The sequence below is a fragment of the Oryzias latipes genome, chromosome 14 (genome assembly GCF_002234675.1).
Source record: "Oryzias latipes chromosome 14, ASM223467v1".
Taxonomy (NCBI): domain Eukaryota; kingdom Metazoa; phylum Chordata; class Actinopteri; order Beloniformes; family Adrianichthyidae; genus Oryzias; species Oryzias latipes.
Window position 1 is genome coordinate 19956386 of NC_019872.2, and position 21915 is coordinate 19978300.

General features: G+C 43.0%; 1 protein-coding gene across 1 annotated transcript; it reads right to left on the bottom strand.

Moving 5' to 3' along the window:
* Positions 1–1483: 1483 nt before the first annotated feature.
* LOC101167564 (ribosomal protein S6 kinase alpha-4) lies at positions 1484–18349 on the bottom strand. The gene is made up of 18 exons (XM_023962366.1): positions 17335–18349; positions 14859–14930; positions 14105–14172; positions 13840–13990; positions 13622–13737; positions 13224–13331; positions 13062–13142; positions 8435–8538; positions 8199–8349; positions 7938–8099; positions 7493–7618; positions 6570–6703; positions 6402–6495; positions 6160–6330; positions 5481–5672; positions 5244–5403; positions 5012–5175; positions 1484–3183 (listed from the first exon to the last, which is right to left on the bottom strand). Exons 1-18 carry the CDS (start codon positions 17420–17422, stop codon positions 2962–2964), a joined length of 2364 nt encoding a protein of 787 aa, XP_023818134.1. The 5' UTR covers positions 17423–18349; the 3' UTR covers positions 1484–2961.
* Positions 18350–21915: the final 3566 nt, after the last annotated feature.

The following is a 21915-nucleotide window of genomic DNA, read 5'->3' on the forward strand; positions in this document are numbered from 1 at the left end:
GGATAAGAGGCCTCCGGGTCTCATCAGATCTCCTTCGGACAACCACTTCTTCATCCAGGGATCTTTGCTTGGGTGTTGAAGATGAAGAAGGGTGTGCGCAGGTGGACGGGGTCCCATGGAGTTGTGTGTCCTGGAGTGCGGCGCTAAGCGAGGTTAGCCGCTTAGACTGGGCGAAGGAGACGTCCATGAATCTGGACAGGAGAGTGTCCTTCATTTCTAGTTAGGCTTTTAGACGAACTATGAAGGTCAGTGATCATTCCAGCACCTATACTCAGTGATTGTGAGTCCAGATCACTGGTTGCATTTGGTTTTAGTCTTGAATTCTTGTCTGGACTCACCAATGCTGTTTCTCCGTCCGCCATATGTTGTCCACCATTTCCATTTAATGAACTCACTGTGGCTGCATGTGGGCTGCAGCAGAACCGACAAACAAATGGGTGTGAAGGTGTCACTAAGCCGTGAGTGTGGGCCTCAGAAGGCTGCCTGAGAGAACACACGGGGAAGAAATCCCACTGTGATGCTCACTTGAGACAAAATAGTGACCGATTCACTCTGTGCAGACGGTGTCAGAGGTTAAAGTCAGCACTGCATCAAAACGACTGTAACATGTCGGGATGAAAAACCAAACATCTCAATGTGCTGAGATATACAGTTAAAGACGACACATTATTTTGTGAAGAGGAAGGAGAGCATTGGATTAATATGAAATTTGGTTTGGCGCCCCCTGCAGGAAGAAGTGATATTTAAATGGATCCCTTAATCCAAGTTTAATGCAAAAAGGATCAATTTTCAAAGTATTCCCTGTGGTCTTTTAACTCCGATTATGCCTTTTTTAACCAAAATCAACAAACCTGTCATTTTCTAGGACAGATTTTCTGCAGAGCGGCAGTTCATTAGAAATTCACCTCCGAGTTGTGGGCGGGACCACTGGCGTGGAATAAGCCAACCCTCATCAACCCACAACAAAAATGGCGAGCAATATCGTTTCTATCCAACCGTACCGTTTAGATCCAGATTCCACTTCAGACGGGGAAAACAAAGCCGCTCATGGATCTATTTGTTTTCAAGTGGATGCATCAGAATGGAGCAGAGCAGGGAGCTGGTGGTCCACCCAACAAATTTTCAACGTCACAAGTATGCTGTAAACTCAGAAATGAACTTATTTTAAGCTTAATTTTCATTATACATGCCCTTCATCATCAGAAAAGGTTAAAAACACCCAAAACAACTTTTTCATCAGAGTTGTTCTTTAAAAAAGTATTTTCCAGGTCCTTCTTAGGGATGCTTCAATCAAAAAATATCTAGTTCAAAGGTCTCCAAGTTTAAATCTGAGCATTTCTTTCAAATTTCCAAGAAAAAAAAACAATTATTTTAAATATTTTTTAAGATTCTTTTCAGCACTTTTACCTTTTTACAGTAAACTCAAACAAACACGTCCTTCATCTTTTTTTGTGTTTGATCCTAGAAAACAAACGCACACCCGTCAGTTTAAAGTACTGTTTATTTGCACCCATCAAAGAAAACTTGGTGCAAAAATGAAAAGTCCCAGTTACAACATCAGTGACAGTGCATCTCAACACAACAGCAATTCTGAAAGAAAAACATTAGAAAACAGATCACAGAGGACAAAAATCAGAAATGCCAAAAGGGTTGTGAAGTCAAAACAGGTTACCTTTAAAATGACTGGTTGAAATCTGCAATAAAAAAAGAATACAGTAAGTTGCAATAACGCCTCGTCTCGCGTGAGAATCTCAGCAGAACTGAAGTCCAGTCGCACTCCAGCTCGCACACGCACATGCACCATACAAAAGCCAAGTGATAAAAATCCCATAACCGAGCGATGATGTCATAATAAATAACAAGAAAAGCACCTTTAAAGCCAAAATGTGTTCAACTGTTCATCAATACGAGCAACAATCAATAAAATCATTACAGTCAGAGACTAAAATCATTAAAACACCAATTCATTTGACATACGGTACATGGTTGTGTTTTTTTTTTTTTTTGCAGAAAATCAATATATGTGTTTGTCCACATCTTTTTCACAGGACGGTCTCCTAAAAGTCCTCCTTTAAATGTCTCATTCTGAATCGTCTCCATTTCAAAGCTTTATCACATCGGTTTAAAACAAAACAAATCAAACCTGGAAAAGAAGACAACATCGTCACAAATAGAGCATCTCTGTAGCGAAACAAGCGGCGTCTGTGGGGGCCGTCAATGGCACAGAGAACAGCAACACTGTTTATGGGGGGGGGGGTCAAACATTCAAGCTGCACCTTCAACTGGACAAAAATCTGACGCAAAAGAAACAATAAAAAAAAGGAACGTGTTTTTTTAAAAAATGTTTTGTGGTTGTTTTTTTCTGGACTGCCACAGTAAGAGTTCTATACATCAGGAATGGCTTCTCTGTCTCTTCCCAGGCACTGCTTGATTACTTTGAAGTCATTTGTGAAGCCAAACCTCTGACGTTTGCAGGGATCCGTGGGCGTGGTAGTGTACAGCTGATAAACTAAAACAGTGAGAGGCAATCCTCCAATACCATACGGTCCTCTCAGTGATGATACTAGGGTTTGTTTGTTTGTTTGTTGGGGGGGGGGGGTCCAATTTGATCATTCTCTAGAAATAGTGCAAACGTCTGAACCTCCACCCAAAAATACCTCTGTGAGAAAGCTGCTTTCTGCTCCGAGCTCCCGCCTCGTTCTGGACTTAAAAATGTAGCCGGGAGCCGAATCAAAGCCTGGAAGGAGGGGGGATTCAATTCCTCCCATTCTGACCTGCTTCTGCTGCATTTATGCTGCAATGGCTCCTTCCTTCCCTAGAAATCCAGGCGTCTTGATTGTGCTAATTGTGCTTAGCCAATGCTGAGGCTCCTCTGCTTTACAGCTGAGGGGAGAAAGGAACGGGGATGTTTGGAACTGACCACTAGAGGGCATCTGCTTCATTTTTATCTCCTGGCAAAGGTCATTTGGCCTTGCTCTGCTTGGGGGTCACAGACTGCTTGGACTGCTCTTTGGACGCTGCTGCAGAGGCGGTGGAGGAAGTGGAAGAAGAGGAGGACGATGAGGACGAACTCCATCGTGTCTCCACGCCCGTGCTCGTCATCTTGAGCTTTCGGCGTTTGGCCAGGGGAGCGTGGTCGACGCTTTTCAGGAAAAAGCCTTCTCTCTTGCAGCGGTTGAAGGCCTACGTGAAGAGGGGGGTAAAAAAAACGTCAGCTTTACAGCTTTACATTGAAGTCTACGAGGAGTAGGAATGTCCCGATCAGATTTCTTTGGCTCCGATTCAGAGTTACATCAGCTTCTATTGAGTCCCGATCCGAAACTTTTGTAACAGGTTTTAAAAAACACAAATTTAAGTTTTCTTCTTTAATCATTTGAAAATTAACCGGAGAACTTCTGGGAAGAGCCTTGAATTAATAAAAATAGTGCAACTATCAAAATAGTTCTCTCTTTCGGCTTCTCCCATCAGGGGTCGCCACAGCGAAACAACCTCTCTTTTGAGGATGAGTAGCATGGTTAACTTGGCTATGTTTTCCGCCGGATGCCCTTCCTGACACAACAATTTAGCCGGGCTTGGGACCGGCACAGAAGCAGAGAAGGGAATAGGGAGCAGCCCAGATTCATACCCAGGTTTCACGGACCGAAGGCGCCGCAAACCAGCACGAGCTAAACTGGCTCCAGTTGAAAAACTGTTAACTACTATAAATAGAGGATAACTAGTCATGTGAGAAAGTTTAGGGATTGTAGCTTTAGGAACTTCAGAACATTTTTGATTCACTAATAACTTTAAAAAAGTGATTTTAAAGTTGTAGTTTTAGCATGACTTATTGAGTATTCATGACTATCTCCTACAGATGTAACCATTTATTACTTTTAGTTGTATTTGCGAGATTATGGATTTCTTTCTTTTGTGGGCGGTCCCTTGGCAGCCTCACCCAAAATCTGTGTTTTGAAATAGTACCTGTGGCAACACAGAGTTTCAGTACCTATCCCAGAAGAAAACTAGGCGGTACATGACTCAGTGAGCTCTCTGGGGACAAAAACTGTGCAGATAATGAGTGAACCTCTGACGCAAGATGGTTCTTGCGAGGTCTTGTTGTTGATTTGGTGTCGAGCTGCTCCAAGGCTACGTTCACACTGCAGGCTGAAACGACTCAATTCCTCCTTCAGGGTTAACTTCCCCGTTCGGACCCCCAGAGCGGGTTAATAAAGAGTCAATAGCAGTTCTTCTGGGGGAAGCCTTCTTTTAGTAACGTTCTCCTTCCTTCATAACACACAACATAAATGCGTGCCCCCACTGCCCCTCTCATTCCCGACTGCGCTGCACGCGCTTGCTCCTCTCTCTTACACACACGCGGCGCACGCGGCCCCAGCACATACACATCCCCATTCCACAACAGTGGGTCCAAGACGATCGTGGCTCCAGTGCCTTCTTAAAATGAGAAGATTGTAATTGTCCTTTGTGAAAATAAATTTCATACTGCAAAAAAGAGCTCCACTGTTGACAACACTGTTGTTGACATCCATTGTTAACATTAGCTACTTCCGCAAACAACGGGTGACGTCGTTCCCCGTTGAACTCTTCTGCACATGTGGGTCACTTCTGGGTCATTTCACGGTCACACAGGAGATCACAAAAGTTCGCAATTAGTTGGAAATGTGAACGGTCTTGCAAAAAAATCAAATTTTTTCAAAAAAATCGGAATTGAGCATTAAGCCCTGCTGTGTGAACGGAATCCAAGAGGCTTGGTGTGGTGTGCTTCCAACCAGCTATCAGAGCTTTTTAGTGGAAAATAAAACCGAAGACGCTGAACTACATTTGCTCATAAATAATTAAATATTGTCTTGGCAGCATTTTAAATCGATACAAGTATCGCATAAAATATCACGATATTTTACTGTTTTTTTTTCCCTACACCCCAAGGATACAACATCCGATTGCGACTGCAAAACTACATGTTCGGGCCTGTGTGATCGGATGGGGAATAAGGAGTAAATTCACAGGTATCGACCTTGTAAGTGGCGTTGACATAAGTGCGAACAGTCGGCCCGCTGGACTCCAACACGTCGGGAGTGCACAGAGGGGTGGTGGACATTGACGCCCCGCCCTGCAGCCAGCCGTTCTCCTTCAGATCCGAGAGTTTGAGGCGCATCTCCGGATCCACAGTCAGCAGGCCTGGAATCGCAGGAAAACAGTCAAAGCAAGAAGATCAACACGTCACTCAAGAAACCCGATCCACCAACCTTTCACAAGCTCTTTGGCGTCTTCCGATACACCCTTCCAGGGGTCTCCGTCCAATGAGAAATCTCCTTCTTTGATCTTCTGCATGATGTCTACGGCGTACGATGAGGTCATTCCACGCTGGTCGCTCTGAAACGGGACTTGCCCCGACAGCATGGTGTACTGTTGGACAAAGGCAGCTGTCAGCACTTCAGCAGGACTCCAGTGGAGCAGGACGCTGGGCGTCGGCGCCAAATTACCAAGATGACGCCGAGGCTCCACAGATCGCAGGATTTATCATATCCGGCCCGTTCGAAAAGCTCTGGAGCTGCGTACTGCAGCGTGAAGCACGGGGTCTGCAGGGGGGCGCTGCCGGCGGGGCACAGCCGGGCGAACCCAAAGTCGATGACCTTCAGAACAGAGTCCTCCCCATCGTCTGCAAACAGAACGTTCTGCAGGCCAACCAGAGGAAAGGCACCGTGATCCACGACGACCAAAAAACATTCACACTACTTTCATTAAAGACTACAAGATAAAAACTCAAGTGTCTTCTACATTTAATCCTCAGAGATGGACCTTCCTTCTTTCAGATTCAGTGTCACTCATGTGAAAACAAATAATCACTTAATGATTCTGTTCAACCTTAAAGACCCAAACTGATGAAAAGTGTTCTTCTGATGATGAAAATGAAGATTAAAATTCCATTTCGGAGTATTTCTTTATTGAAATAGTTGTGAAAAATGCTCTTTGCAGGTAAACAGATGGGTAGCAGGAAGTGGGGGCGGGGTTGCTCCGAGCCTACAGTCCCGCTCACAACAAGAGGTGAATTTCTAATAAACTACTGTCACTATGCAGAAACGATGTCCTGGAAAACGACACAGGTTTTTGGTTTTGGGCTAAAAATGTCCTAATCATAATTTAATTGCTTTCTGCTCCCACCTCTGGTTTCAGATCTCTGTGCACGACTCCGGCTTCGTGCATGAAGCTGACGGCTGACACCAGGCTCTGCAGCAGATGGCTGGCCTCGGCCTCCCCGAACAGCTTCTTCCTCTTGATCCTCTCCAGCAACTCCCCACCTCGGAGAAGCTCCATCACTAAATATGTGTGATACTGAAAGAGCGGGGGGATAAATGGAATGTTTTGTGCCAATAACGGCAGATTCCTTCCTTCCTGCTTCTTACCTGGTCGGTGTAGACGTCGAACAGCTTGACGATGTTGGGGTGAGCCTCACACTGCCTCAAAGCAGCGATCTCCCTCTGAGTGTTTGCCTCCATTCTATCATCAGAAAGCTGTTAAGAGTCTTGGAAGACGAATACAAGTTATTACTGCAGCATCCCGCCTCCACTGACCTGCGGCTGACGATCTTGACGGCGTACTCGTGGCCGGTTTGCTTGTGTCTGCATTTCCTGCAGACAGAGAAACTGCCCTCGCCAAGCGGCGGCCCCTGAAGGTCCAGCTCATAGTGCAGGAAGAACTGAGACTCCTGAGCCAACAAACAAGAAAGGTTACCAGAGAGTTCCAAGAAGAAACACTTTAGGTGGAAGCTAGGTCACATATCCCAGAATGCCTCGGTTCAGAGCTTTTCAGCAAAATCAGCAAGTGGCAGCATTTGTAATTGGGAGGACAGAGTTGCATTTTCACACACCAAGTTCAAATTAAACGGCCACCAGAGGATTTTTTGACATCAGTTGGTGGACATTTGGGGGTCGGGCGATGTCTGTCCAGAGGGTGGCAGGAAGGCAGCAGAGTGATCATTGACTGACAGGAGGGTCTCTTCAAAATAGTCTGATGATCAGCCACCCCCATGCCCCCGTGTTGACATCTCACTGCCACCATTGGATGGTTTGAAATCGTACAGTAGCAGCGCGGGCCCCTCGACAAGGGCTGTTGACATGGACCGGGGTCCCGGCGATGAGCGGACGTCAATCTGGCGATCACCCTGGGTCCTCCACATACATCCTGCTGTGGTTGGACCACTTGGACCTTCATTTGGGCGGGATGTTGTCTAAAAATTAGAATGTGTGCCGCTTTTTATACTGCATGCCCCCCGGCAGCAGGGGATCTGAAAGCGCGACGCCTCCCCACTGCAGCTGTGGCATAAATGATCCTTCTCTGTTCTCAGTTGACGCTTATCGATGCAAACACACATCAAACCACTTCGGCTCCAAAAATGACCTTTAGTTAGCAGAATTGAGTGTTTTCATGGCTGGAAATCAATTCAAGGTTTAACAAAGTCTCTGCTTCAGTCGCATCTGGATGTGTCTGTCCGTACCTCTAACATGGCACTGCGCTGGACTGAAGCCGACGCCGGGCGGTCCACTTTGACCTGAGACTCCATCAAGTCACCCATCACGGCGTTTTTGTTGAACAAGATGGACGGAGCAATGAAGGAGTAACCCTAAAGCAAAGGAGAGGTGGAACAAATACATGTTCAAATTCAGCTAAAATATTACGACTTATTAATAACAATACCATATTAACAAAGGAAATGGTATGTTTGCAAACAGTAACTTACTACCAGCAGCTAACTTGTATTTTGGCCAGAATTACTATTCTTTCCAATTACAAAGTTTCTGGTGGAGTAAAGTTTATTAGAATAAATGAAGAAATGGGGTACATATTGATATTGATATGTATTTATTTTTTTACACATCAGCTCTCTTTTCAGCCTCTTGCCTCATTTTTCAAACATAACATGTGATTTTCGAGGTGAAGACCTTAAACAGCCGGTCTGTGCTCGGCGGCGTGCTCGCCGGAGAGTAGACGGGATCCATCCCAGTGAATTCTTCTGAAAAATTGCCCACATCCAGTTCGTTCTTCAGCTCTGGCTTGAAGGGGGCGACCACTTGCTTCTTCGCCAGGTCTTCCCAGTTCAGTCCCTGCAGGAGGAGGAGGAGGAGGAAGAGGAGGAGCAGAGAGGAGGTTCACACAAACACTAAACAAGGAAATGGGGAGGGAGGTCTGTGTGACGGAGGAACCTTGAAGAAAGGATGAGCCTTGATGTCCTCGGCTCCTCGAGGACCGGAGCCCAGCCTTTTGTGAGGATCCTTCACCAGCAGCTTCTTCAGGAGGTCCTGAGCAACGGATCGGATCATGGAGGGGAAAGGCGGGTCGCAGCGCAAAATACGCCTGAGGAGAAGAGGAGAGCGCCGTTTATAATCGTTTACAGAAACAGATCGGTTGATCTGTAAAGGTAAGAAACAGGAGAGCTTACTTTGACACCTCACTTTGGGAGTTCCTCTCTCCTTCCAGAGTGAAAGGAGACGCCCCCGTTAGGAGCTCAAACATCAGGATCCCGAGACTCCACCAATCCACAGACTGAGACACAACAGAACAACCCCAGTGTGACAGCAGAACGCTTTCGGAAAAATATTCAAACTGCCTTCACAAAGTTAGGATTCAGTTTTCACTTTGAATCCTTCTAGAAAAGACCTTTTCAACAGAACTTTATTTGTTCTTTATATTAGAAGAGTTTGAGGTAAAAGCTAAACCAAAGTGGAAGCTGCTTTGCTAAAATCATCAACAGGAAAGAGACAACAAATGTCACCTCAGCCAAAGCAATGAATTTGTTTTTATTTGTATTTGTTTTAACCTTTATTTATCCAGGCAAGACAGATTAAGAAAACAAAAGTTCTTATTTTCAACTGTAGCTTGGGAAAAGGCAAGACTTTTTGAGAAAGAAAAAAATAACGAGTTACACGCGACACAAAACAAAAATTAGGATAAAACTGCAGTAACAGATGATCACTAAGATTCCTTTTCAAAACTGTCTTTGAAATAAAAGTGTCCATTCAAAGGGTTTTTTGGAAATTATTCCAGTATCTAGGAGCTGAAGACTGAAAGGACGAAATCAAATAAAATCAAATTTAAAATAAATAAAATGTAATATAATAAAAGTAAATAAAATAAATTAGCTCTCCATTATTGTTTAAATAAAACATATTATAATTCAAAAATTCAGTAAAAAATAATATTTTAAAATGTACATATAAGGTGCGTCATAAATGTTTACTTCATTACATACTAAATAACATTAAAATAACACAGAGGGAGTACAATTTGAATCTAAAGTTAAAGAATGATGCCTTTTACTCTGGTTAGAAAATGACCATCAACCACTAACTGAACCGGCTAAATCTATAAAACTATTTAAAAGTGATGTTACTGTTCCAAAACAGTGAACAACAGGAATTGTTGGTTCTTTGGTTTACATTTTAGAGCTATATTATGCGCTTAATCTAGCCACAGGGGTTGCAAGCCAGTTGCCTCTGTGCCGGTCCCAAGCCCGGATAAATAGAGAGGGTTGCGTCAGGAAGGGCATCCGGCGTAAAAATTGCCAAAATAACCATGCGAATCATCCACAGGAACACTTTAGACATACCGGATCGGTCGAGGCCCGGGTTAACAACGACCGCCACCGATGCTGTTAACCTACAGGGTGTCGGTGGAAATTTGACTACTGTTGGTCGAAGAAAGAGGGGAGGCAGAAGGGTCCGTGGCCAGAGAGAGAAGGGAAAAGGCAGGAACATAGGTTTGAGAATAGAGACTCTTAACGTTGGCACAATGACAGGGAAAGGCAGAGAGCTGGCAGACATGATGGAGAGAAGGAAGGTAGATGTACTGTGTGTGCAGGAGACAAGGTGGAAGGGCAGCAAGGCACGTAGTATTGGAGGAGGATACAAACTGTTCTATCATGGTGTTGATAGGAAGAGAAACGGGGTAGGAGTGATTCTGAAGGGGGAGTTTGTAAACAGTGTTCTAGAGGTGAAAAGAGTCTCAGACAGGATGATGAGCCTAAAGTTAGAAATTGAAGGGGTGATGGTGAATGTAGTAGTGGGTATGCGCCACAGGTTGGCTGTGAGTTAGAAGTGAAGGAGAGATTCTGGAGTGAGTTGGATGAGGTCATAGAGAGTTTCCCCAGAGGAGAGAGAGTTGTTATTGGAGCAGACTTTAATGGCCATGTTGGTGAGGGCAATAGAGGTGATGAGGAGGTGATGGGCAGGTTTGGTGTGAAGGAAAGGAATCTGGAGGGACAGATGGTGGTGGACTTTGCGAAGAGGATGGAAATGGCTGTAGTCAACACTTACTTCCAGAAGAGAGAGGAACATAGAGTGACATACAGAAGTGGAGGTAGGAGTACTCAGGTGGACTACATCCTATGTAGACGAGGTCATTTGAGAGAGGTTAATGACTGCAAAGTGGTGGTAGGAGAGAGTGTAACCAGACAGCACCGCATGGTGGTGTGTAAGATGACTCTGGAGGTCAGGAAGAAAAAGAGAGGGAAAACAGAAAAGAAGACCAAGTGGTGGAAGCTACAGAATGAAGAAACTTGTGAGGAATTTAGGCAGAAGTTGAGATAGGTTCTGGGTGGTCAGGATGAGCTTCCAGATGACTGGGAAACTACAGCAGAGATTATCAGGGAAACAGGTAGGAAGGTGCTAGGTGTGTCATCTGGAAAGAGGAAAGACGGTAAAGAGACTTGGTGGTGGAATGAGGAAATACAGGAATGCGTCCAGAGGAAGAGGTTGGCTAAAAGGAAGTGGGATGTAGAAAGGACTGAGGAAGGTAGACAGGAGTACAAGGAAGCGCAGCGTAGAGTGAAGAGAGAGGTGGCAAAGGCCAAACAGAAAGCTTACGATGAGCTATATGACAGGTTAGACACAAAGGAAGGAGAAAAGGACTTGTACAGGCTAGCCAGACAGAGAGACAGAGATGGGAAGGACGTGCAACAGATAAGGGTGATTAAGGACAGAGATGGAAAGGTGCTAACAACCCAGGAGAGTGTACAGAAAAGATGGAAGGAGTATTTTGAGGAGCTGATGAACGTGGAAAATGACAGGGAAAGAAGGGAGGAAGATGTGGTTGTTGTGGAGCAGGAAGTAGCAGAGATTGGAAAGGATGAGGTTAGGAAGGCTCTGAAAAGGATGAAGAGCGGAAAGGCCGTTGGTCCTGATGACCTACCTGTGGAGGTATGGAAGTGCTTAGGAGAGACAGCAGTGGAATTTCTAACGAGGTTGTTCAATAGGATTCTAGAGAGTGAGAAGATGCCTGAGGAATGGAGGAGAAGCGTTCTGGTTCCGATCTTTAAGAACAAGGGTGACACGCAGAACTGCAGCAACTATAGAGAAATAAAGTTGATGAGCCACACAATGAAGCTGTGGGAAAGAGTAGTGGAAGCCAGGCTTAGGAAGAAGGTGGAGATCTGTGAGCAGCAGTATGGTTTCATGCCCCGTAAGAGCACCACTGATGCCATTTTTGCTTTGAGAATGTTGATGGAAAAGTACAGAGATGGTCAGAAGGAGCTGCATTGTGTGTTCGTAGATTTAGAGAAGGCGTATGACAGGGTGCCGAGGGAGGAGCTGTGGTACTGTATGAGGTCGTCTGGAGTGGCAGAGAAGTATGTCAGAGTAGTTCAGGACATGTATGAGAGTAGTATGACGGTGGTGAGATGTCCTGTAGGTCAGACAGAGGAGTTCAAGGTGGAGGTGGGACTACACCAAGGATCAGCTTTGAGTCCTTTTTTGTTTGCTATGCTGATGGACAGGCTGACAGACGAGGTAAGACAGGAATCTCCCTGGACAATGATGTTTGCGGATGACATTGTAATTTGCAGTGAGAGTAGAGAGCAGGTGGGGGAACAGCTAGAGAGGTGGAGGTTTGCTCTGGAAAGAAGAGGCATGAAGGTCAGTCGTAGTAAGACAGAATACATGTGTCTGAACGAGAGGGATCAAGGTAGAAGCGTTAGGTTACAGGGGGCTGAGGTGAAGAAGGTGCAGGAGTTTAAGTACTTGGGGTCAACAGTTCAGTGTGATGGGGAGTGTGGAAAAGAGGTGAAGAGGCGAGTGCAGGCAGGTTGGAGCGGGTGGAGGAAAGTGTCAGGAGTGTTGTGTGACAGAAGAGTGTCAGCAAGACTCAAAGGAAAGGTGTACAAGACAGTGGTGAGACCAGCTCTGCTCTATGGGTTAGAGACGGTAGCAGTGAGACAGAGACAAGAGGCTGAGATGGAGGTAGCGGAGATGAAGATGTTGAGGTTCTCCTTAGGAGTGACCAGGTTAGACAGGATAAGGAACGAGTACATCAGAGGGACGGCTCATGTTGCCTGTGTTAGCGACAAAGTCAGAGAAGCCAGACTGAGATGGTTTGGACATGTTCAGAGGAGGGATAGTGGATACATTGGTAGAAGGATGTTGGAGATGGAGCTGCCTGGCAGGAGGGCAAGAGGACGGCCAAAGAGGAGATACATGGATGTCTTAACAGAGGACATGAAGTTGGCTAATGTTAGGATAGAAGATGTTCATGATAGAGTGAGGTGGAAAAGGATGATTCGCTGTGGCGACCCCTGATGGGAAAAGCCGAAAGAGAAAGAAGATTATGCGCTTAAACTAAGGAATCCACATCTGATGTTATCTTTTGTGTTTATTGTTTTTATGGGGGGGGGGGTTATTAATTAGACACAGAAATAAGTTTTCTTCTTTTTGTTCCCCTTTCTTCACGTGTTGGATTGTTTATTTTTGAAATTGTTTAGTGGGAAATAAAACACGCAAATAAATTACAAATAAAACAAAATAAAGTAAAATTTTAAAAAATTCACCTAATTCAAAATGGAATTTAATTTTTGAATTTCATTTACTTTTTTAAAGCAGAACTTTCTTTAGACAATAAAGATTTCTCCCTCACTGACATGTTATGCTAAAGTAGGTGAAAAATAAGGGAAAAGTAGGGAAAAAGAAAGATTAAAGGTGTTGCACACTTTTACAGTTTCTCGAAGGCGGAGCCACAGAAGTGAAACATTCGTTTGCACCTAAACGCCAGTGTTTGCCGTGGGACGGTCCGGTGTTTACCTTGCCGTGCCCGGCCTTCCCCCTGATGATTTCTGGAGCCATGTATTCAATGGTGCCGCAGAACGAGTAGGTTCTTTCCTTCTGCAGCAGAGAGAAACGTTTCCCACGTCAGTGTTTTGCACATGGACTGTCTGACAAAGCCTGGACCGCGGCGCCGCATACCTCCTCCTCCAGGAACTCTTTGCTGAGGCCAAAATCTGTCAATACCACATGGCCTTCGCTGTCCAGGAGAATGTTTTCCAATTTGATGTCTCGGTACACGATGCCAAGCTGCACAGAAGCAAAAATGAAAAAGACCGGCCATGTTAGTTTAGGGAAACAAAAGATCCTGCAGAGCTGAAATGAGAAAAGGTTTTTTTTGCCAAAACTACAATCTTCAGAAGATCTCTAAAAAAAATTAAACAAAGCTAAGGAAATCATTTGATTTTACATTTATATGCATCTTTAACCTACATGTCAAATGAATGTTTTTCAGTTTTGGACAGAAAAGATTTGTCTGGAAGTTGTCTAAACCCAGGTCATGAATATGACTCTTAACACGTGACAGGAGCGGCTCTCGCCTTGTGCAGGTGCTCCAAAGCCAGGATTATTTCCCCGATGTAGACTCGCACCGCGTCCTCGGAAAAGTGATCCCGCTGGTACAGATGGGTAAACATCTCCCCACCGCTCACGTAGTCTGCACTCACACACAAACAGGAGCCGGCGTTAACGCACATGCAGCGACACAAAGCCACGGAAACCTTTCAGCTATTCTTCATCATCAACTCCCGAGACTGACCCAGGATGAGGTGCAGCTTGCTCTGGGTCTGAAAGGCGTAGTGAAGCGTGACCAGGAAGGGAGACTGACGGATGTGCTCCAGAACCTGCCTCTCAGTGCGAGTGTGTTCTGTTGTCTTTGCTTTCTGAACGATGGCTGCTTTTTTCAGGACCTGGAGGAGCAGCAGATCAAATATCACTGGGATCAAGACATCTTCAGTGAGTCCTAAACTCTAATAAAAGGCCAACTTCACACCACTGCAGCTCACTGAAAACATGAAAGTTACCTTCATGGCATAGAGCTGGCCCGCATCATGACCGCTGTTCTTCCGGACCAAAAATACCTTTCCATAGGCTAGAAAAAGACAAAGTACAGGTAATTTGTGAACAATAACATGCCTCCATTTGTTTTGACCTAAATTATGCAATAAAACACCCTTTTCCTGTATTCACAAACAGAAAAACAGTTTTGTTCCAATATTACGATGAAATTTGAGATCAGCGTTTGCCTACAGACAGATTTGCCATAACAATGTTGTTGTACTTGTTGCAATGACAATAAAGGTTCAATTCAAGTCAAGATTGGGAAAATCCAACCACTGATGTTGGAATTGGTGAAAATTTCACTTTCAAACCCACAAAAACTATAACAAAAGTTAAGACCAGAAAACAATGAGATTTCTGGATCCGATCGTTAAATGTATGAAGGATACAAACGTGAAGTGAACAGCAGTGTCCTAAATGTCTGATAAAAGTCCAGCATTAAGAAGTAAAGGACTTTGAATTGACTTGTGTCAATCCAAAAAGAACTCTCCAATGAAAACCAAATGAGCATAAACGGGTTAATGTAAAGAATATATATGTTCTTCCATATCCTGTGGAATACTTTAACTCAAAGTTTGTCAAAAATCTCAGGAAATCTCAGGAAATAAACAACATAAAATACATTGTCCCAGCTATGAATCTACCTGGCATTGACATCTCACTCATATTCACAATATCGTCCCCAAAAAAAGTCTCATCGTGGACGTAGACTCCTACCTCCAGTGCCTAAAACCTTCAGAAGCTCAAAGTTCTCCATCCCGACCCTTTCTGTGTGACCTGTGAGGTTGGCTTGACAAAAAAAAGAAAAAGATAAAAACTATTGGTTATTTCAGGCAAAACACATCTTTAGAACAAACAGCAAGGACTCGATCATTTGAGAAATCCTAGCTTTACATGCCACAGAATACAACTTTCTTTATGTTGTTCTTTACCTTCCAGCATATCTTTACAGGGGTCAGCACACTGATTCACACGGGGTTTTTAAAATGGATGCCCTTCCTGACAAAAACCCTGGATTTAAACCATGCAGGGGACCGAAACAGGGAGATCCCGACTTGGGGCCCAAGCCATGTTGGACCAAAACATGCTGGTAGGTATAATTTTTTATTTGGGAAATGGATTTTTATTCATGCTTGTGTGAAATCCGCTCAGGGTCATGGGGCCACCGGAGCGGGTTCATGGCTACTGATGGGCAAAGGTGGGGTACACCCTGAACAGGACGCCAGTCTGCTGCAGGGCAACACAACCACACAAACAATGCACACCTAGGGAGAATTTAGTGTCACCAATTAACCGATGAAGCATGTTTTTGGACTGTGGAAAGAAACACATGCATGAGGAGAACATGCAAAGTCCACACAGAAAGAGAGAACTAGGGATAGGCCAATTTATTTTTTTCCGGGCAATACCGATAACCGTTATTTGCTGTGGCCAATAGCCGATATTTTCGGGTACCGATATTTTAGTGATTAGATTAGCAAAGTTTAGATTTCCCTTTTTGTTCCTTTATTAGAAATGGACAACTTTAGTTTTACTGGACAATGACATTTAGGCCTCCACATTAAATCCCAAATTTATTATTAATGCGATATCAAACTGTGCAAAAGACGGCAAAAATTGCAATAACCTTAAATGTGCTAAAACAATCTTATGGCAGCTTGAAGTATTTAACAAATCAAATAAATCCCTTTATGCATTTGACCAATTGGATGGAGCCCTTTGATCTTAGATGCTCACCTCTGTAGACGAGGGTCATTTGGAGTACAATTCAAGTTATATTGACTTATTTAATTAAACTGTTGCAGATAAACGGAAATGATCTATTTAGATGTTAGTACAGCCCTAATCACATTGTACTTGGCCTTTTTAACATACAGCAAAGGATCTCATGGGAACTTTAAACCTTGAAAATATATCTAAGCGTTCAGAGCATTTATTAAATATTGTACATAACTGTAAACCATATAAGCACATTTCATCTCAAAATGTGCTGAATTCGTAGTGGGACTGAGGCTGCTTGTGATCATGCTGTGCAAATCAAGAACATTCTGATTTATTGAAAAAGGACTCTGATGCTTTTATATTTATTTTTTGACAGTTGAGTCAATCTCAGTGCAATACTTGTGTAGCTGCCACAAAACTGAAATAAGATTAAAAATAATTTCAGTGACATCATTCACTTTTCAGTGAAGATGTTAAAAATTGTTGGCATATTGATGAATCACTAGTAAAATGTCTGAATAAACACCACGACGTGTTTTTATCTTGTTGTATTAGAATTCATTTTAATTTTACAAATCTTTACCATTTACTTGCTCCAATCTTTGAAAACTTGTCTCCTTTTATTCAGTATTTCTTGTATTTATAAGAACTTCCACACATTGCTTACTTGACAACTTGCTGTCAGAGTGCAATCAGAACCGTTACTCCAGCTATTAGTTTGAGATTTTAAAATGGATTATAATATATTGATGTAACCACAATATTTTCACTCGTTCAAAGCCTTAATTCAATTTTGTCGTGTATTTTTTCCCCATTGCCAGGGATCTCTTAGGAACAACATGTATCCCTCTCAAAAATAACATTTACCTGAAAACAGTCAATTACTGACTATGACTGTAAACATAAGCTTCCCAATCTATTAGGAACAAGCACACATTTCAAGAATAAAATGCTTCTAAAAACAGTCAGAAGCGTATTGGTCGAGCCCAATACCGCCCATAGAAAGAACCCAGCTGGGATTCGAACCGTGCAGAGTGGTGAGAGCGCTAACCACTGCACCCCTTGAGTACCTATTGTATGTATGTAAAAACATTTGATAAAATATTATCTATAATTCATACATATGTATGATTAAATCTACAGTATCACAGGAGACACATTTCAGGTTGTGTTGATATTTTTCTGGGGGCTAAATGTGTTCTGAAACAGATTATGTAAGTGGGAACAGATTTAATATCCAGCTCCGTTTGCTTACAGCTATAAGCGTCATGTTGCACCATATCTAAGATGTGCCCCATGGGGTTTGGCAGATGAAAAATGAGAGCAGTTTCATGCGATTTGGGGTTTTTCTAAAACAGAAATATAGATTTTAGGAAGAATAAAGTTGTTGGTTTTTTGTAAAGATGTTCAACGATACCAAGATTTCTAAACATGCCACAGAAATGGTAGAGGAAAGCTTAGTGGAACATACCATTAGTGATCTGATGCTTAACAGTCGAGGTCTCCTCGTGACTTTTTCCATCGGAATCATCACTGCTATCAGATGCGTCTCCAGACATCACTCCACCGATGAGGAAAACTACACACTGTCTGCTTTGAATGACGCTACGCACCAACTGAATACAACTTCCCCAAAAACTAGCGCTTCGAGCTCAGATATGAATGGATCTCTATAGACGGCGCCGCATTGCGAAATAAATGCACGCAGATTATCGGAAAAACTGGACGGAAAGCTGGACACAATGCAGTCTCCCCGATACCCCTGAATGTGCCATCCTGGATTTATGCATCATTTCTCCTAATCCCGATCGATAGACTTCTTTTTTAAAAAGACTGTGTTTTTGACCGCTAAATAAAAACAATCTCCACTATCATGATCTGTGCGGAGGAAGTGGGCAACTTTCGACGTCTGCTTGTTGAATATATGTTAGTTGCTAACAAAGTTCAAACAGTTTACGGAGCTTTAATTACCATGAACAAATAAACGAAGGTTAATTGGAACAGCAGGTGACAATTCGTAAAGTTAATCTCACTTTTAGGGGGGGAAAACGACCGATTAAATGAATCAGTGGTCGTACGTTAAAAAGCTAAACTTAGCGATACTCACGGAGCGAAACAACACGAAAAAGCAAACACAACGTCACCTTATTTGATAGGGTAGTTGTAGTAAAATGAGGAGGAAGTATTAGCAAGTAGCCAGCGGATCGCTTCAGTTGTCCGTCAAAGTTTGGACGGTAAGCTAACGGCTAATGTTTTGTTAGCCGTGTGTTAACTGACGTCGTCACATCCCAGCACGCGCGTCATGACTAAAACAGTCATTTCAATTGTTTCTTTCTCGTCTCCGTTTTCACTTCAACACATAAATTACAAGTTGGCTACACTGTTTCCATGTCGCTTTCACTAGTTTCCCTTACAGGCTGTACAATGCTAACACCAGGACGCTTTCGACACAACCTGGGCGACGGCCTGTCACGTGAACAAAGTGGGTGGGCGGGGCTTATTGGTTTAAGGGGGTGGAGCGCTGAGATTTCAAACTCCTATGCGGTTCGCAGAGGGTGGATGTATTCCCGCCTCCCACTATACCTTTACATAAATGCAGAGAAAGTACAGTCAGTCATGGCCAAAACTTTTTAGAATGACACCAACATTGGTTTGCAGCTAATCTGCTTTTAGATCTTTGTTTCAGTTTCTGTGACGTACTGAAATATAATTACAAGCACTTCAAAGGCTTTTATCAACAATTACATGTCATTTATGCAAAGAGTCAGTATTTGCAGTGTTGGCCCTTTCTTTCTCAGGACCTCTGCAGTTCGACTGGGCATGCTCTCAATCAACTTCTGGGTCAAATTCTGACAGATAGCAGCCCATTCTTTCAGAATCACTTCTCGGAGTTTAGTGGGTTTTTGTTTGTCCACCTGCTGCTTGAGGATTGACCACAAGTTCTCAATAGGATTAAGATCTGGGGAGTTTCCAGGCCATGGACCCAAACTTTCAATGATTTGGTCACCCAAACAACTTAGTTATCAATTTTGCCTTATGGGACGATGCTCCATCATGCTGGAGAATGCATTGTTCGTCACCAAACTGTTGTTGGAATGTTTGAAGAAGTAGCTGTTGGAGGGTGTTTTGGTACCATTCTTTATTCATGGCTGTGTTTTGGGGCAGAATTGTGAGTTAGCCCACTCTTTGGATGAGAAGCAACCCCACACATGAATGGTCTCAGGATGCTTCACTGTTAGCAGGACACAGGACAAATGTTAGTGCTCACCTTTTCCTCTCCGGACAAGCCTTTTTCCAGATGCCCCAAACAATCGGAAAGAGGCTTCATCGGGGTGATATGACTTTGCCCCAGTCCTCAGCAGTCCATTCACCAGACTTTTTGCAGAAGATCAATCTATCCCTGATGTTTGGTCTTTTTTTTTGGAGAAAAGTGGCCTATTTGCTGCTCTTCTTGACACCAGGCCATCTTCCAAAATACTTGGCCTCACTGTGTGTCCAGATGCGCTCACATATATGCAACTGAGCGAGCTATGCACTGGTGGCACTCCGATCCTTCAGCTGAATCCTCTTCAGGAGATCATCCTGGCACCAGCTGGAACTTCTTGGACGCCCTTAAGCCTTCTTAACAAGTTTTTGATGATCCTATAAATTGTTGATTTAGGTGCAATCTTAGTAGCCACAATATCCTTGCCTGTGATGGCTGCACGCGTTTCTTTGAAGGTCACTATGGTTAACAATGACAGAACAATGATTTCAAGCATCATCATCCTCCTTTAAAATGTCAAGTCTGCCATTCTAACCCAATCAGCCTGACATGATGATCTCCAGCCTTGTGCTCATCAACATTCTCACCTGAGTTAACAAGACGATGACTGAAATGATCTCAGCAGGTCCTTTAATAACAGCAATAAAATGCAGTGGAAGGTTATTTTTAGGATTAGATTCATTTTCATGGCAAAGAAGGACTATGCAATTCATCTGATCCCTCTTCTTGAGTATACGCAAATTGCTATTATAAAACCTAAGCAGCAACTTTTCCCATTTCCAATATTCATGTAATTCTCATAACTTTTTCCCACGACTGTACACTTCTCCCTCGTTCCATTTAAAAAGTAAGGCTGTATTAATTCACCAGAAGAAATTTTAGCTGCAGCTTTATACGTTTAACTGACGACTCATGGCTTCATTTATGTCAATCTAGTCCTTAAACCTTCTGCAATAAAATGGTTTTTATGATTGTAGCATTTTATGAAGGACATATATAAAAAAAAATTATGACCAAAACTGCATGATAAAGCTTGAAGCTGTGACACAGGACCTGCAACAAGGCACAAGCTCCCTGCTCCGCTCCATTCTGATGCATCCACTCATAGACTACATCCATGTACGTCTTTGTTTTCCTCGTCTGAGCTGTAATCTGTCTCAAAACTGTACAGCTGGATAGCTCCAATATTGCTCACCATTTTTGTTCCACCGGTAATGTTAGGTTGGGGCTGGAAGGGGCTGTAGGGCTAGCAGGAGAGCGTATAAACAAAGGGATGATGGGAAATGCTAGCACCAGCGGTCCCACTCACCACTCAGAGGTGAATTTTCTAATGAACTACTGCCGCTCTGCAGAAACTAACCACTGGGAAGTCTTTTACAATAGATCAAAAGATGATCAGAGTTGCTCGCTGTGGACTTCTAAATGTAAATCATGTGAACAGGAAAACAAAAATTGTTGTCTTATTACTGGTAACTACTGGTTTTGATCAGAGAAACAAATCATGTGGTTTAGCTGACATTTTAGAAATGAAATAGAAAGTGTCACAGAAGGATCCCATAACAGCTTTACAGCGGCTTATGACATCTAGCCAATCAGTCAAGAAACTGTATACACAGTTTTGTGCAAGGAGGCCACACTTTGGACATGTCTGATGCAGAGAATACATTAAGTATACTTTTTTCTTGCTCCGTTTAGAAAAGGAAGTGGGTGTTAAAATAAAAAAAATAATTTTAACTGTAGTATTTAAGCTTTATATGTTTAACAGACTACTCCTGGCTTTATGTCCATTTTTCCATCCTTGTTGTATAAAGACTGACTACATGGACATGTTGTCTTTAATGTATAGAAAACTGTTATTTAATGGTTTCGCACCAGAAGAAATAAAGAGCCATGACACTTTTGAAATACATTCAGATACTGTTATTGTAGAATACAACTAGTTTGGTTGGTACATCACATCCCCAGGACAACTTCCTTTAGACCATGTGAGTTTTTGTATGTTGTATGAAAACATTGGGATCACGAAGAAAAAAAAAAAAAAAGCCCAACCCCCCCTATTACTGCTCTTGAACCACAGTAAATGTCAGACATGAAAAATCTTATGGATTTGTTGAGGCAAAATACGTGACTAGTACATAGATACCTGCATGAACCGCAACAATGCTTCGTTGAGGTAACCTCAAATGGCAACGTGATCCGTTCTCTCCTCTACGCCTAATATAGCAATCAGATACAAATAGAGGCTCTTTTAAATACTTCACACAACCAGATATTTAGTATTTAGAAGATATCGTGAAGTGATAAATATTTGTCAGAACCAATAACTGGTCAGTTGGAGGCAAATCCCTCCAGCCTTGCCAAACAGTTATTGACTTGCAGGAATTAAGGACTGAGGTCAGCCAGGAACTATTTGAGAAGTTCACAAATCAATTAATGCATCAAGAGTGCACAGAAAACTAAAATGAATGCCATGAAGATTGAAGCCTTTTTAGATTTGACAACTTGAAGGAGTGCAGCTGGTAGAAGCTATAAGCTGAGCTCTGCACCTGTGAAATAAAAAGATGTCTAAAAAGGCAAAGTTAAAAGAAAACCGTTCAAACCCAAAACAGCTTTTGTCACGGATTAAAAAAAAAAAACACACAAAGAAGCTAGTGCAGAAAAGGAAAACTATTTTTTTATGATTAGCTTCAACCATGAACCAACAGAAATACAAAAATAGCTTTAGGTTGGCTTCCCCCTTTCGTAATTAGGTGATGTTCCAGATTTCTATGAAGATGTAATACAGTC

What these genes read in the sequence shown, in the direction of transcription:
- LOC101167564 (XM_023962366.1), bottom strand. Translation starts at nt 17,422, where the DNA reads ATGTCTGGAGACGCATCTGATAGCAGTGATGATTCCGATGGAAAAAGT. An exon ending in TCCCAAAGTGAGGTGTCAAA is followed by an intron (nt 8,350 to 8,434) that starts GTAAGCTCTCCT and finishes TCTTCTCCTCAG; the next exon opens with GCGTATTTTGCGCTGCGACC. An exon ending in GTCAAGATCGTCAGCCGCAG is followed by an intron (nt 6,496 to 6,569) that starts GTCAGTGGAGGC and finishes TTCTGATGATAG; the next exon opens with AATGGAGGCAAACACTCAGA.